Here is a 14,227-nt window from a genome sequence, read left to right as displayed (position 1 = left end):
GACGGCGCAAGCCGGCGCTGTGCGGCCCGCGGAGGAGCGGCCTGGGAGCCGGGCCGCTGGCGGCGGCCACGGACGGGAGCGGAGGGCACCGACGGGGCGGCGCAGGTACGGGGGCATATCCGGGAAAGCGGCGTGGTCTTCTATCTAGAGCCCGGGTTTGGGAGTCAGAAGGTCATGGGTTCTAATCCCGCCCCCGCCGCTCCTCTGCGGTGTGACCTTGGGCCATTCACTTCTCCGGGCCTCACTTCCCTCACGTGCAAAACAGGGATTGAGACGGTGAACCCCACTTGGGGCAGGGACCTTATTTGTTGTATCCACCCCAGCGCTTAGTAATAATAATGTTGGTATCTGTTAAACGCTTACTATGTGCAGAACACTGTGCCAAGCGCCGGGGTAGATACGGGGTCATCAGGTTGTCCCATCTGAGGCTCACAGTTAATCCCCATTTTACAGAGGAAGGAACTGAGGCACAGAGCAGTGAAGTGACTTTCCCACAGTCACACAGCTGACGAGTGGCAGAGCTGGGATTCGAACCCATGACCTATGACTCCCAAGCCCGGGCTCTTTCCACTGAGCCACGTCCCTGGCACATAGTAAGCGTGTAATAAATACCACAGTTATTGTTATTATTATCCGGGGTGTCATGCTTCCCCTCCCCCCAACCCTGGCAGAGGGCCCGATTTCCACCGCTTAGTGGAGAGCTCCAGCGCTTTTGCTTGTTATCCACCACAGCGCTTAGTAGAGTGCCTGGGACATAGTAAGCGCTTAATAAATGCCACAGTTATTATTCTTATTATCTGGGGTGTCATGCTTCCTCTCCTCCCAACCCCGGCAGGTGGCCCCGATTTCCACCGCTTAGTACAGAGCCCCAGCGCTTTTGCTTGTATCCACCACAGCGCTTAGTAGAGTGCCTGGCACATAGTAAGTGCTTAATAAATGCCACAGTTATTATTATTGTTATCCGGGGTGTCATGCTTCCCCTCCCCCCAGCCCTGGCAGAGGCCCAATTTCACCGCTTAGTACAGCGCCCCAGCGCTTAGTACAGTGCCTGGAACCGTGAGCTCGTTGTCTCTAGACTGAGCTCGTTGTGGGCAGGGAACGTTTTCGATGTTCAAGTGCACCCTCCCAAGGACTTAGCACAGTGCTTTGCAGGCCGTAAGAGCTCAACAAATACGATTGTTAATACTACATAGTAAGCGCTTAATAAATACCCTAGTAATTATTATCATTATTATTGCACCTCCGGCTGCAGCTCGGTCCTGCTCGGGGTGAAGGTCTGGGGCGACAGGGAAGCCAGTGACCCCCGGCCAGGTCAGCCAGGAGCCGGAATCCCTTTCCAGCCAGAGCTTGGCTGGGCCCAAAGCCCGGGGGCGACCGTCCTCCAACCAGGACCCCCCCGAGTCCCTGCAGACTGACACTTTTCAGGCCCGGTGAGCAAATGGGAGACTTAATTGCTGTTGCTTTTGGGTCGGGGTACGAGCCCTTGGGACCCTCACTTCCACCCAGTAAGGGCATTCACCCCTTCTGCTGTCTCCTGCCCTTGGTTTGCCAACGGAATGCCACCAGGGGTTGGGGATAACCGCCCTAACTGGTATTTTGGGCAGTTGGAAGAGACCCCAGGAGCAGGACTTTCCGTCCTCGTCCTCCCCCGAAGTCATACATACCGGTCCCTAGACTCCCGACCCCGGAGGAGGGGACAGTGGGGAGATGTCCCAAGTCTGGGGAAAGGATCTAGGGATGAACAGTGAGCTCGCTGTGGGCAGGAGTGTGTCTATTTGTTGTTATATTGTACTCTCCCAAGCGCTTAGTTCAGTGCTTTGCCCACAGTAAGCACTCAGTAAATGAATGAAGGAGCGTCCACACAGCCGGCTTCCTGACTGATTCCACAGTAGGGGTGAGGTGTGGCTAGGTCTTAGTTTTCGGGTAAGTTATCCTTCTCCCTTTGGAAGCTCTTGCTAAAGTTGGCTTTTCTTCTTTTCTTTTTATAAACAACAAAAGGCTTCTTTTGGTTGCCTTGGTCTGGACTAGGATCACAGAGGTTTGGGACAGCTCTTCTGATTTGTCGTCATTCCATAACTCCTCAAATCCACCATACAGTTACTGAGAGCTCACCTCCTCCAAGAGGCCTTCCCAGACTGAGCTTCCCCTTTTCCCTCTGCTGCCTCTCTGCCCCCCCCCTTCACCTCCCCTCAGCTAAGCCCCCTTCCCCCCCTTTCCCTCTGCTCCTCCCCCTCTCCCTTCCCCTCCCCTCAGCACTGTGCTCATCCGCTCATTTGTATATATTTTTACTACCCTATTTATTTTGTTAATGAGATGTACATCCCCTTGATTCTATTTATTGCAATTGTTTTAATGAGATGTACATCCCCTTGATTCTATTTATTGCTATTGTTTTTGTCTGTCTCCCCCGATTAGACTGTGAGCCCGTCAATGGGCAGGGACTGTCTCTGTTGCCGATTTGTACATTCCAAGCGCTTAGTACATACTAAGCGCTCAATAAATACTATTGAATGAATTAATTACTCTCCCCCACCTCAAAGCCTTACTAAAGGCACATCTCCTCCAAGAGGCCTTTCCTGATTAAGCCCCGCTTTTCCTCATCTCCCACTGCCTTCTGCGTCACCCTGACTTGCTCCCTTTGCTCCCCCTCCTCCCCCACCCCTGAGCACTTATGTACATAGCTGTCATTTATTTATTTAAATTGATGTCTGTTTATTTGTATTGCTGTCTTTCTCCCCGCCTTCTAGACTGTGAGCACGTTGTGGGGAGGGAGGGATTATTAGTCTTTATTGCTGTAGTATACTTTTCCAAGTGCTTAATACAGTGCTCTGCCCTCAGTAAGTACTTAATAAATACGATCGAATGAATGAATGAAGAACTGGCCCATCCAATGGGACTTTAGCCTCTTCCATGGGGACTGACCTGCCTTCCCAAGCTAGCTGCTCCTGATCTTGTTGGTGCCTGAGACCCACTCAGTCAATCATATTTTTGAGTGCTGTACTAAGGAGAGTTCAATAAATCGGACACATTCCCTGCCCACAATGAACCTACCGTCCAGAGGGTAGACGGACATTAAATAAATTGTGGATATGTACTGTGGAGGTGAGGGGGTGGTGAATAAAAGAAGTGAAAATCAGGGTGACAAGGCTGGGGGAGTAAAAGAAATGAGGACTTAGGGAAGAGGCCTCTTGGAGGAGATATGCCTTCAATAAAATTTTGAAGGTGGGGAGAGTAAATGTCTAGCAGATATGAAGAGGGAGGGCGTTCCAGGCCAGAGGCAAGATGTGGGCGAGAGGTCAGCAGAGAGATAGAGGAGATCGGGCTACAGTGAGTAGGTCGGCATTACAGGGGCCTGGTAGGCAGGCTGGGTTGTAGAGGGGCAAGGTGATTGAGCGCTTTAAGCCGACGGTGAGGAGTTTCTGTCGATGCCGAGGTGACACTCAGTGGGTGCCTTGAAGTGTTGCCTGAATTGTATGAGTGCTAGTGAAGTAGAAGAGAGGACATCCAAACTGGATCGAGAGGCCAAAAACATCAGTAGGTTTCATAATAGTAATAATGATGGTATGTTAAGCGCTTACTACATGCCCAGCACTGTTCTAATCGCTGAGGTATGTACAAGGTAATCAGGTTGTCCCACGTGGGCTCCCAGTCTTAAGCCCCATTTTGCAGAGGAGGCAACTGAGGCATAGAGAAGTTAAGTGACTTGCCCAGAGTCACACAGCTGATGTGGCGGAACCGAGATTAGAACCCATGACCTCTGGCCTCAAACCCGGGCCCTTTCCACTAAGCCAAGCTGCTTCTCAGAAGGGTTTGGATACATTCCTGGGAAATCCACTAAATTGTAAGCTCTGTGAAGGCAGCCACATTGGCATCAGCCGTATGTACTCTCCTAAACGTTTAGTCCTGTGCTCAGCACACAGATACCGTTGACTAACGAAAGACTCACAGTAATTATTGGAAGAAGAGACATGATTTTTTATGGTATTTGTTAAACACTTACTATGTGCCAGGCAAATACAAACTAATCAGGTTGGACCCAGTCCATGACCCCCATGGGGCTCCTAGCCTTAATCCCCATTTTACAGATGAGGTAAGGCACACAGAAGTGAAGTGACTTGTCCAAGGTCACATAGACAAGTGGTGAAGCTGGGCTAGAAACCCAGTTTCTTTTGACTCTCAAGCCTGTGTCGTATCCACTAGGCGATGCTGCTTTGTACAGATTGGAATTCAGGGCAGGCACCGATTTCTCTGTACCCTGTTACCCCTAACAGAGACAGATATTAAACTGATAGACCACTGATAGTATTGCTTAAACTCTCATAGGTAGAGTGGAAGTCCAAATAATGAAAACTGTAGTATTTGTTAAATGCTGGAGTTGATGCAGGATAATCCAATTGGATATAGTTCCTGGCCCACAGTCTAAGGGGTAGGGAGAGCAGGTATTTAATCCTTATTTTACAAAAGAGGAAAGTGAGACCCAGAGAAGCTGTGACTTGCCCAAGGTCACTCAGTAGGTCAGTGGCAGAGCTGGGATTAGAACCTGTTGTTGGGTAGGGATTGTCTCTATCTGTTGCCGAATTGTACTTTCCAAGAGCAGTGAGCGCTCAATAAGTACGATTGAATGAATGAACGAACCCAGGTCTTTCGATTCCCAGCTCGTGCTCTATCCACTAGCCCACACTGCTTTTGTAGGCTTGGGATCGAGTGTATTGGGTTGGGCCTCGGCTTTGTACCTGTTCCAGAGGTTAGTTCCCCTGCTCCTGCCCGCCTGAGAAGTAGCACAACTGCAAGACTCGTGACCCAAAGTGTAGATGAGGAGCTGCAGACCCTTGGGGAATGCCAACTGGCTGGAGGGAGAGAGAGCGGCCCTCAGCCTTGCTTCAAGACTGGAAACTGAAAGGGAATCTCTGGGTCTTTCAGCAGATGTTATTCATGAGGAGTCAAGCGACCCAGCCTCCCAGACTGTCTTCTCCACTTTGACCCAAGTCACCCTCAGCAAACATAACTCTCACGTGTCCCCTCATCCCTTGTTTCTATATGAAGTCTCCATTTGCTGCTTCTGAAGAATTTCTTTAAAAGAACCATGCTCAGATGGAGGGGAGCAGGGTGAGAAGGGGGAAAGTCCATTCATTCAGCTGTGTTTATTGAGCGCTGACTGTGTGCAAAGCACTGTACTAAGCGCTTGGGACAGTACGTACTATTTCTCATTTGTGTGTCAAGACTTAGTGGCTGACGTCCCTTCGTGCAAGTACAGGATTTGACTTTTTCAAAGCCAGTGATGCCTGCTCTTCGGTACCCCAGCAAAGGTAGCCAAGGCCTGCCTTCCTACCTCATCCTATTTTTAGTCTCAGAAAGGCAAGCACGGTGGCAGGAAACTCATTCCGAGGCTCGAGTTCTGTGATTCTCTCTACTGGTATTTGACTTGTGATGGCATCTCGTTGCCCTAGCAACTCAACTTTAAGGTACAAATGACTAACGGATAGGCATGAGTCACGGAATCCTAGACCAAAGGAAGCTATGTAATCCAGTTCCTCCAGGCAGAGCCCCACAAACTAATCAGTCAATCAGTGGTAATCATCGAGTGCTTACTATGTGCAGAGCATTGTACTAAGTGCTCGGAGGGTTGGTGGACATGTTCCCTGCCCACAAGGAACTTACAGTCTAGAATTAATTATTAATGTGTGTCTCCCCCTCTATACTGTAAACTCGCTGTGGGCAGGGAACGTGTCTGTTTGTTGTTATATTGTACTCTCCCTAGCACTTAATACAGTGCTCTGCACACAGTAAGCGCTCAGTAAATATGACCGACTCTGCACTCAGTAAGCACTCAGTAAATACTATTGTCTGATTGACTAGAAGCCTGATGGGGGATCATTTTATTTGTTAAAACGTTCCGGGCAGAAGATACCATGTCTCCTGGCATCCCGTCCGGCACCAGAAAGCCAGGCAGCTCTCTATGTCAAAGTTAACTTTCTCACTCTATCTTAAACTCATTACCCCACCCTAGACTATTCTCATTGGCACTAAAATTTACCTCTAGTCCTTAAGGCACTCTATCCCCTCTATTTCACTCTATCCCCTCTACATATCCCCATTCTTCTCTCATTACAGCCCAATACATCCGGTTGCTCCTCTAATACCAATTTAGTCACTGTGCCTCTCTCACACCTCTCAGCTCTCCTGTCTCTCACTGCTCTCTTTCCTGCCTGGAACTCCCTCCCCCTTCCCATCCAGCAGACCATCCCTCTCCCCTCATCTTCAAAGCCCTATCTTTGTCTCCTCCAGGAAAACTTCCCTGGTTAATCTTTCCTCTCCCCACCTTATTGTGTCCCCTGGGCATTAGAGGTTTTACCCTCTAAGCACTTGAGGGCGGGGAGTGGGGATTAATTTCCTAAGAGCTCTTCTGTACAAATATTTAACCTCAGTTGCTTCCTCCTAGCTGTAATTTATTTTAATGTTCCCGTCTCCCCTGATAGACTGTGAGGTCCTTGAGGGCAGGGAGCGCTCATGAGCATTTAACACCATGCTCTGTGCAGAGAAAGTGCTCAGTAAATACTATCGATTGGTTGCTTAGGTATGGCTTAACCATTTCCCGATTCCAGGCTGGGCGGCGGGGAGGGGAGCTCCTCTTGGGGTTAAGTGGTGTTGGAAAGACAGACTACATCATTTGAGTGTAGCAGTGGCTAGAGCACGGGCCTGGGAATCAGAAGGTCGTGGGTTCTAATCCCGGATCCGCCACTCGTCTGCTGTGTGACCTTGGGCAAGTCACTTCATTTCTCTGGGCCTCAGTTACCTCCTATGTAAAATGGGGAATGAGACTGTGAGCCCTCTGTGGGACAGGGACTGTGTCCAACCCAATTTGCTTGTATCCACCCCACTGCTTAGTACAGTGCCGGGCACACAGTAAGTACTTAACAAATACCACAATTATTATTATTGTCACTTGACTTCTCACGAGTGCTAGACTGAGTCACCCTTTGCAGAATGAGATGGCACCTCTGCCCTAGAGCTGCTTTTCTTTATAGCCCTGCCCACAACTGGCCCAGCTCCGTCCCTGGTGGCCCCTAACTCTTTGACCTTCTCTCTTTCTTGCCAGGTGGACCATGGCTCAGTTCTCTCAGAAGAGAGGGCAGAGGAGAGACGATGACGGGCTGGGCAGTGCTGTGGATTTCTTCCTGGCCAATGCCAGGCTAGTGCTGGGTGTGAGTGGGGCAGCCATCTTGGGCATTGCCACCCTGGCAGTGAAACGGGTAAGAACAAAGAGAAGTGATTTCCTGGGACAAGAACAGATATCGTCGGGGTTGAGGAGGGGCTCCTGGGATGGGGTCAGCGGGGACAAGCCGGCTCTGGCGACTTTGTCAGTCTCCTGCATTTCAGCCAGAAATCAGCAGAGTGTTTAGAGTGCGGAGCGAGGCTGGTTTGGGGTTGAGAAGTTGCGCAGTCCAGCTCTGGCATGGACAGAATGCCAACTGAGATTCTCCTTCTGCTGGGTCCAGTGAGCCGATTGGTCCCCCACTCTCACAGCTCAGGCCAGCATTCGCCCAGCTCTGCGCTTTCCCCGAGAGAGTCCCGATCTATCACCCTGATAATTGTGGAGCATCCTGACTCCCTGAGTGCCCGATGGGACAACGGACCACTTGGGGTTTGGGGCCCCGTCTCGACCGTTCCAGGCCAACTCTGCCGTCCATCACAGGGACCTGGGCCCAGGGACAGAACAGGGGGAGAGATACCTCTGCCCTAACTTCAGGAGCCAGGATGGTTAGAGTTGGGCCCAGCCGAAGGGATTGGGAATCTCCCCTGGGGCAGAATTGTGAAACCCAGGGCCTGCAGCAGGATTGCAAAGGGTTTCAGCCAGCTGAATGGCTTTATTCTCGGGAGGAGAGGAGCTTGGACGGGAATGGGTTCATTTGACTCCTCAAACCCAAGTCACCAATGGACAGCATGTATGGCCGTCTGCACACAACCACCATTACCGGAATAAAAAGGCAGAAAACCTGCTTTGGCCTCTGAGCTGGGCGTGGGCAGCTGGGCCGAGTTCTCGCTGTGTTTTGGAAGTCTTGTGTAACAGTGGGTTCTCGGCCCGTGAGGGTTTTTCCAGGGTTTCAAGCCATCCCAAGCGGACCTCACTGAGCGTGGTGTCGGGCAGGCTGGAAATATGGAACCCGATATTGGCCGTGGCAGGCAGTGGGACCAAATAAGAAGTGACCTGGAGCTCGTCTTGGTTCCCCATTGGGCGGTTTCCCCATGGCTCTGTGGTGCTGTAGCGCATCCCTCCTCTGAAGGGAGTTCCTGCCCACTTTTGGCTGGGCCTGCCTCCTTTGTGTCCCTTGGCACCACAAGGGTCACCATGAGGGGCCCAGCCGGGTTAGCCTTGGGTCGACCCACTCGGCTCCGGGGGCTCGGTTTCTGCGGGCCAGGCTCTGGTCTGGGCAGGACCCTGCTGTCCGGCTGCTCCTCGTTACGGCCACTGAGTGGCTGATGAAACCCCAGGAGATGCCAAGAGTTGGAGCCTTACTCTCTTCCAAGAGGCTCTTCACAGGCAGTCTCACCGGCCCACTGACCTCCCCGTTACCCAGAAAGAGCAGCAGGTGAGGCTAACGCTGTGCTCAGGTCCCTCAGGGAGGAAACATCCCTGGACCTGTGAAAGGCTCCGAGTCAGAGAGCACCTACTCCAAAGGAAATAGGTGGCTGAGCCTAGGGTATAACATCGACCATCGGGGAGGGTGATCCCAGTGCTGCAGAGCCCGTGGGGAAGGATCTAATGACTGAACTGAGCCCTCTGGGGTTCTTCATGCCTGACTCTTGCTTTTGTGCTCTGCCCCACAGCTCATTGACCGAGCCACCAGTCCCCCCGACAAGGACGATGCCAAAGCAGAACAGAAGTCCATTGAGGAGAGCTGGCAGGAGCTGAGCCTGCTCAAGGCCTCGCCAAGACCTCAGCCCAAGCCCGGCCGGGAGGCGCTCAGTCAACCCCAGCTGGCTCTGGCCCAGTCCCCGCCTGCCCCAGGTCAGCCGGGATGCTAATCCCGTTGGGTTTAATTGGGATCGGCCCCTTCAATGGGAGGGTTGACTTCAGTCAGCAGGATCCACCACCAGCCCGTAGCCTGGAGGTTGTCACCTGGCTTAGGCAGGCAGCCAAACTCACTGGGTTCAGTTTGTCCTGCTGTGGATGTATCAGGTCTCTTAGCCCACCCTTCTGGGGTCTCCTTGTCTGAGAGCAGTGAAAGGGCTGGAGTTCTGGGGCCTATAACTGGCCTGTTGCTCTGTTTTCAGTCAGTGAGCAGCATGGCCTAGTGGAGAGAGCAAGGACCTAGGTTCTAATCCCAGCTCTTTCACTTCCCTGCTGTGAGACCTTGGGCAAGTTGCTTCTCTGTGCCTCAGTTTCCTCTGTAAAATGGGGATTCGATACCTATTTTCCCTCCTACTATGTGCCCCATGTAGGGCAGGAACTGCATCGAATCTAATTAATTTGCATCCACGCTAGCATTTAGAACAGTGCTTTGCAAATACCAAATAATGTAAGGTATTTTATCAAGCACCTGTTTTGTGCAGAGCACTCCACACTTGAGAAAGCACAGGGAGACAGACATTTAAAGTAAACTATAGATAGGGGAAGTCATCGAGTATAAAGATATGTACACAAGGGCTGTGCAGTTGTGGGGGTTGGGTAAGTACCTGGTGCTTAGTACAGTGCTTGGCACATAGTAAGAACTAAACAAATACCACAGTTATTATTATTACCTGAGAGCTTACGGGGAACAGACTCAAGTGCGTAGGTGATGCAGTAGGGAGGAAAAAATAGGGTAGGGAGATGAGAGATTAATCAGGGAAGCCTTCCCCTAGAAGTTGTGATTTGGAAGAGTTTTGCAGATTGGGGAGAGCAGTGGTCCCCCAGATGAAAGTTTCAAGCAGGAGGAAGGGCGTGAACAAGGGATCGCTGGTGAGAGATGTTTCTTTCATTTAGACCCAGCTTGGTCTCTCCTGATTTTTCTGGGAGAGATGGAAAAGGCGAAGCAGTCCCCCATGCCCATTCCATTGTCTCTGGGGTCTTCTGGGATGAACCCATGGATTTTTCTCATCCATAGTTGCTGTGGAGTCTCATTCCATCACCCCAAGTCACCCTGATTGTGAAAACCTGACATGGGACTGGGAATTGGGGTGAGAGCACCCCAGCCCGAGATCTGCCTGCTCTTCTACGATTTTCTTAGATGGAGCCCCCTGAGGGACAGGGGTCTTGTCTAGATCCCAAACATGTATTCTTTCCCAGTGCTTAGTACAGTGCTCTGAGCACAGTAAGCACTTAATATTGTTAGAGTTATCACTACTGGCCTATAGCCTGACCCCCACGCAGCTTCCCCCTCCTCGCCACCGGATCCCACACTGAGTGTTGAAAGAAGGTCCAGGGAGAGGATGTGGCCACAGTCCCTGACTAGGTCCGGTCTCTTCCTGTATCACCACAGAGAAATGAGGTTTTGGTCGAGGCAAGAAGGCAGGCTTTGAGTCACCTGTTGAGTCTGACTCCGGTCAGCTGGGCTCTCAAACTTCAGGCCAGGCCGGCCTCACACATCGTTGTTCCCAGGAGCCGAAGTCAGGTGCAGCTCTGACTTCTGTTCTTCCCGAAGTTTGCTGCCCCATTCAAGGAGCCAAGGGCTTCCGAAAGTGGCAGGCAGATGGAATAGGATTGGGGTGGGAGGGCTTTTGGAAAAAAGTGCTCCTCGCCTTGCTATGTGTTTCTTATCCAGGCAGGAGACTGTTTTTATTACCCGCTTTATGAGCCTCTTGGGCCTCCCCTGTACCCACCTCCAAAGAGCTCTAAGCACTGGACACACTCCTCAACTGGAGGGATAAGGAGGGATATGGGGTGACTTACAGTCACTCGACAGAAGACTGAGAACAGAAAAGGGAAGTGACCGGTCAGGAGTGAAGCCAGGATTAGCAGAATCCCAGCCCAGGGCTCCCTCCCCCTATCTCCTGTCTTCTGAATAATAATGGAGGTATTTGTTAAATGCTTACTATGTGCTGAGCACTGGGGTAGTTACAAGATAGTCAGGGAGGACATTGTCCCAGTCCCCTGTAGGGAGAACAGTGCTTTGCACACAGTAATTGCTCGATAAATACGATGGAATGAATGGGGACTTTATTATTATTTGTTATTACACAATGATAATAATGGTATTTTGTTAAGCACTTACTACATGCCAGGCTCTGTACTAAGTGCTGGGGTAGATACAAACAAATTGTACTGGACACGGTTCTTGTCCCATGAGGGGCTCAGAGTCTCAACCCCCATTTTACAGGTGAAGTAAGGCCCAGAGGAGTAATGGACGCACAGCAGACAAGTGGCGGAGCCGGGATTAGAACCCATGACTTTCTGACTCTCAGGGCCGGACTCTATCCGCTACACCCTGCCGCTTCTTGGAATTTAACGACCGAGTGAGCAGATCACGGGGTCGGGGGGAGCGGGCCTGTAATTGCCATTCTAGAGGCGTCCTCTAAAGGGTTTCTTTTTCCCCCTTCCCAACCCCTTGCAGTGCCTCCTCACGAGCCCGTGCCCAAGCCCTCCGTGCTTCTGTGCCTCACGCTTCAAGAGAAACTTCTCGCCTTCTACCGAGACCACGTGGTCATCCCCGAAGCCCAAGTCGCCCTGGCCCGGCAGCTGGCCACCGACATCTGCCGAGAGCTGCAGGGCTCCCTGCGCGGCAAGTTCCCGGCGCTGCCGTGGGGGAGCGTGTTCCTGAGCGGCTCGCTGTTCGACGGGCTCGAGGTGGCGGCGGGGGCGGCCAGCCGGGCCTGTCTGATGGTGCCGCTGGCCCTGGAGGCCGGGCTCTGGGACTTCATCCCGGGGGAGGACACCATCGTGAACGACCCCCGCCGCTGGATGATCCGGAGGACTCAGCTGGAGTTCGCGCCCCGGGGGAGCAGCCCTTGGGACCGCTTCACGGTCGGCGGATACCTGTCCTCCGACGTCCTCAACGACACGCTCCACGGGGCCCTGGTGGGCTCCGTCAACTGGCCCGCCATCGGCGGCCTGCTGGGCTGCGTCCTCCGGCCGGCGGTGGCCTCGGAAGAGCTCACAGTCGAAGTCCGGCACGACCGGCTCAAGATGAGCATCGCCCTTTTCCCGATGGCGGAAACCGAGGACAAGGTCCTCCTGGCCGTGCCCCGGGAGGGCCCCGTGGGGAACCTCTGGCGGCAGAGCTTCTACCTGGCGGAGACCACCAAGCTGCGGGAGCTGGACGGCGGGGACGGGGGCGTGCGGAGACGCTGCCTCCGGCTCCTCAAGGGGGTCTGCCGACGCCACCCGGCTCTGAGCAAGCTGAGAGGGAGCCACCTGGCCCAGGTGATCCTCCGCCTGAGCGAGGCCGAGACGGACTGGACGGAGGACTCCTTAGCCGATCGGTTTCGGCAGGTGATCGAAGAGCTGATTGGCTACTTGGAGGAGGGGGCCCTGCCCTGCTACTTCGATCCACGCATCAACTTGTTCGGCGAGTTACGGGAAGAGGAGATCGACGACATGGGGTACACCCTGTACAGCGCGGTATCCGCGCCTGAGATTTTGCTGTAGACGCAGGATTAGGGTCTGGGGAGATTTTTCAACTGGGCTTATGCGCTTGGCTCCTCTTGTTTCGGGAGGGGGCCCGGGAGGCTGACGAGAGCTCCTCTTTGTAGCTACTCCCAGTGGTGGTCTCCTTACGCTGGGGATGGAGAAGAAAAGGGGTTCTCGGAGAGGGGGATGGCCGGGCTGGAGTAGAGTCCCGGCCTCCTGACGCTGCTGACGTAACCGGTTCATTCAAATTCGGGATCTGGTCCGTGGATTCGGTCCCTGATCCTCCCCTTGGGAAAGCAAAGTACCCAACAGCGGCTGATGAAATTCAAGAGATCCCAGGAAAGGGAAGCTCCCTTGGAGCCCTAGCCCGTCCCTGGCCACGACGAGACGACCTTGGGGGCCACTTGCCTAACTCCAGCACTGAATCCGATGATCCGGTGTGAGTTACCAGCCCACAAGTGTCTCGACGAATGGAGTTGAAGACGGGGAAAGGGAAACTTGGGAATGAGCCTTGGGGGGGGAATCACCTCTTTCCAGGCCTGGAATTTAAGTATTTATCTTCACGATGGAAAAGAGACTTCCCATTCTGGGGCTGGGGCCCCTAAATTCTCAGTTTCAGAATTGATTCTATGGGCATGTGGATGGTCACCGCTGACTTTTAGTGTTCATCCTGCTGAAGGGTTGTGGAAACAGCTATGGCCATTTTAAGACCGGTTTTTCTGACTTTAAAATGTCTTTTCCCCCACTAGCTGTTCATGACCGGTGCTCCTCTAGGGCCATGACATCCCCTTCTCTCTCTGCATGCTTGTCTACTCTCCCTGGAGAGGAGAGCTTCCTCCAGAGGGAAGCAGGTACCATTATTGGCTGACTTCCGGTGTGTTTGATGCTTTTCGTGTGCTCTCGAAGAGAGAGGTTTCCTAATGGCTGCTACTTTTGATACCCAGTATTTTAAAATCTGCAGAGAATGTTTCTAAAGAGACCTTGGCTTCAGAACCACCCCGTCCCATGTACTAAAACATAATGGTTGAAGCTGACGTGAACGAGACTCTGGTTTGCATTTTTCTCTGGCACTATTATTTTATTGATGGAAGGTGGAGATAACTTGTTTCTCCAAGCACTATAAATCCTTCTCATCTAAAAATCTTTGCCATTTCCTTCACTCGGAGCCAAGCTATTTTTCAAGGAATGTGAATGAGAATAAAGGAAGATCAATTGTATGTGAAAATGGGTTTTGTGTTGGATTGCCGAATGCCTTCTGTTGACACACTCTCGCATCTAGAAAAGCTTTCTAGAAATTGCAACCATCCTGGTTGCCAGAATGGACACCCGGTTTGGGGTACACTAAAGGGTGATGGATCATTAGTCCAGCATGATTTTTCAAAAAGAAAGCATGTACAATTACTTCCCTACGGAGACTTGAAGAGAAAGTGCTGCCTGAGCGGGTTAAATTATATTTATGGATTTTTGTGTGTGTGTGTGTGTGTGTGTGTGCCTCTAAGTGCGAGAACTTTGGAGAACTCATAATAATAAAATGCTGTGTGTGTTTACAGGGTGCTTGTCTTCCAGGTGGTGGGATCTCTGTGACTTACATTAGCTACTGGAACTGCCCATCCCCATAGCAGGGAGACTCAACTCATGTAATAAAGGCGAACCGTGGTCACAGGACTCTTCTTTTCTCCT

The 14,227-nt window shown here is 52.1% G+C and overlaps 1 protein-coding gene across 2 annotated transcripts; it reads left to right on the top strand.

Moving 5' to 3' along the window:
* On the top strand, window positions 1-14,094 carry LOC100093546 (mitochondrial dynamics protein MID49). Of its 2 annotated transcripts, none has more exons than XM_029058280.2 (4): window positions 1-105; window positions 7,097-7,250; window positions 8,827-9,007; window positions 11,532-14,094. In XM_029058280.2, the coding sequence occupies exons 2-4, from the start codon at window positions 7,104-7,106 to the stop codon at window positions 12,563-12,565; spliced, it is 1,362 nt and encodes a 453-aa protein (XP_028914113.1). In that variant the 5' UTR covers window positions 1-105; window positions 7,097-7,103; the 3' UTR covers window positions 12,566-14,094. The 2 variants fall into 2 exon arrangements, with proteins under 2 accessions (XP_028914113.1, XP_028914112.1); XM_029058279.2 differs by lacking the exon at window positions 1-105 and adding an exon at window positions 1,828-1,923.
* Window positions 14,095-14,227: the final 133 nt, after the last annotated feature.

The sequence above is a fragment of the Ornithorhynchus anatinus genome, chromosome 2, assembly GCF_004115215.2.
Source record: "Ornithorhynchus anatinus isolate Pmale09 chromosome 2, mOrnAna1.pri.v4, whole genome shotgun sequence".
Classification (NCBI taxonomy): domain Eukaryota; kingdom Metazoa; phylum Chordata; class Mammalia; order Monotremata; family Ornithorhynchidae; genus Ornithorhynchus; species Ornithorhynchus anatinus.
The sequence above is the reverse complement of the archived record's forward strand: the minus strand, read 5'-3'. Positions and strand labels throughout refer to the sequence as shown.

What these genes read in the sequence shown, in the direction of transcription:
- LOC100093546 (XM_029058280.2), top strand. Translation starts at nt 7,104, where the DNA reads ATGGCTCAGTTCTCTCAGAAGAGAGGGCAGAGGAGAGACGATGACGGG. An exon ending in CCACCCTGGCAGTGAAACGG is followed by an intron (nt 7,251 to 8,826) that starts GTAAGAACAAAG and finishes TCTGCCCCACAG; the next exon opens with CTCATTGACCGAGCCACCAG. An exon ending in CCAGTCCCCGCCTGCCCCAG is followed by an intron (nt 9,008 to 11,531) that starts GTCAGCCGGGAT and finishes AACCCCTTGCAG; the next exon opens with TGCCTCCTCACGAGCCCGTG.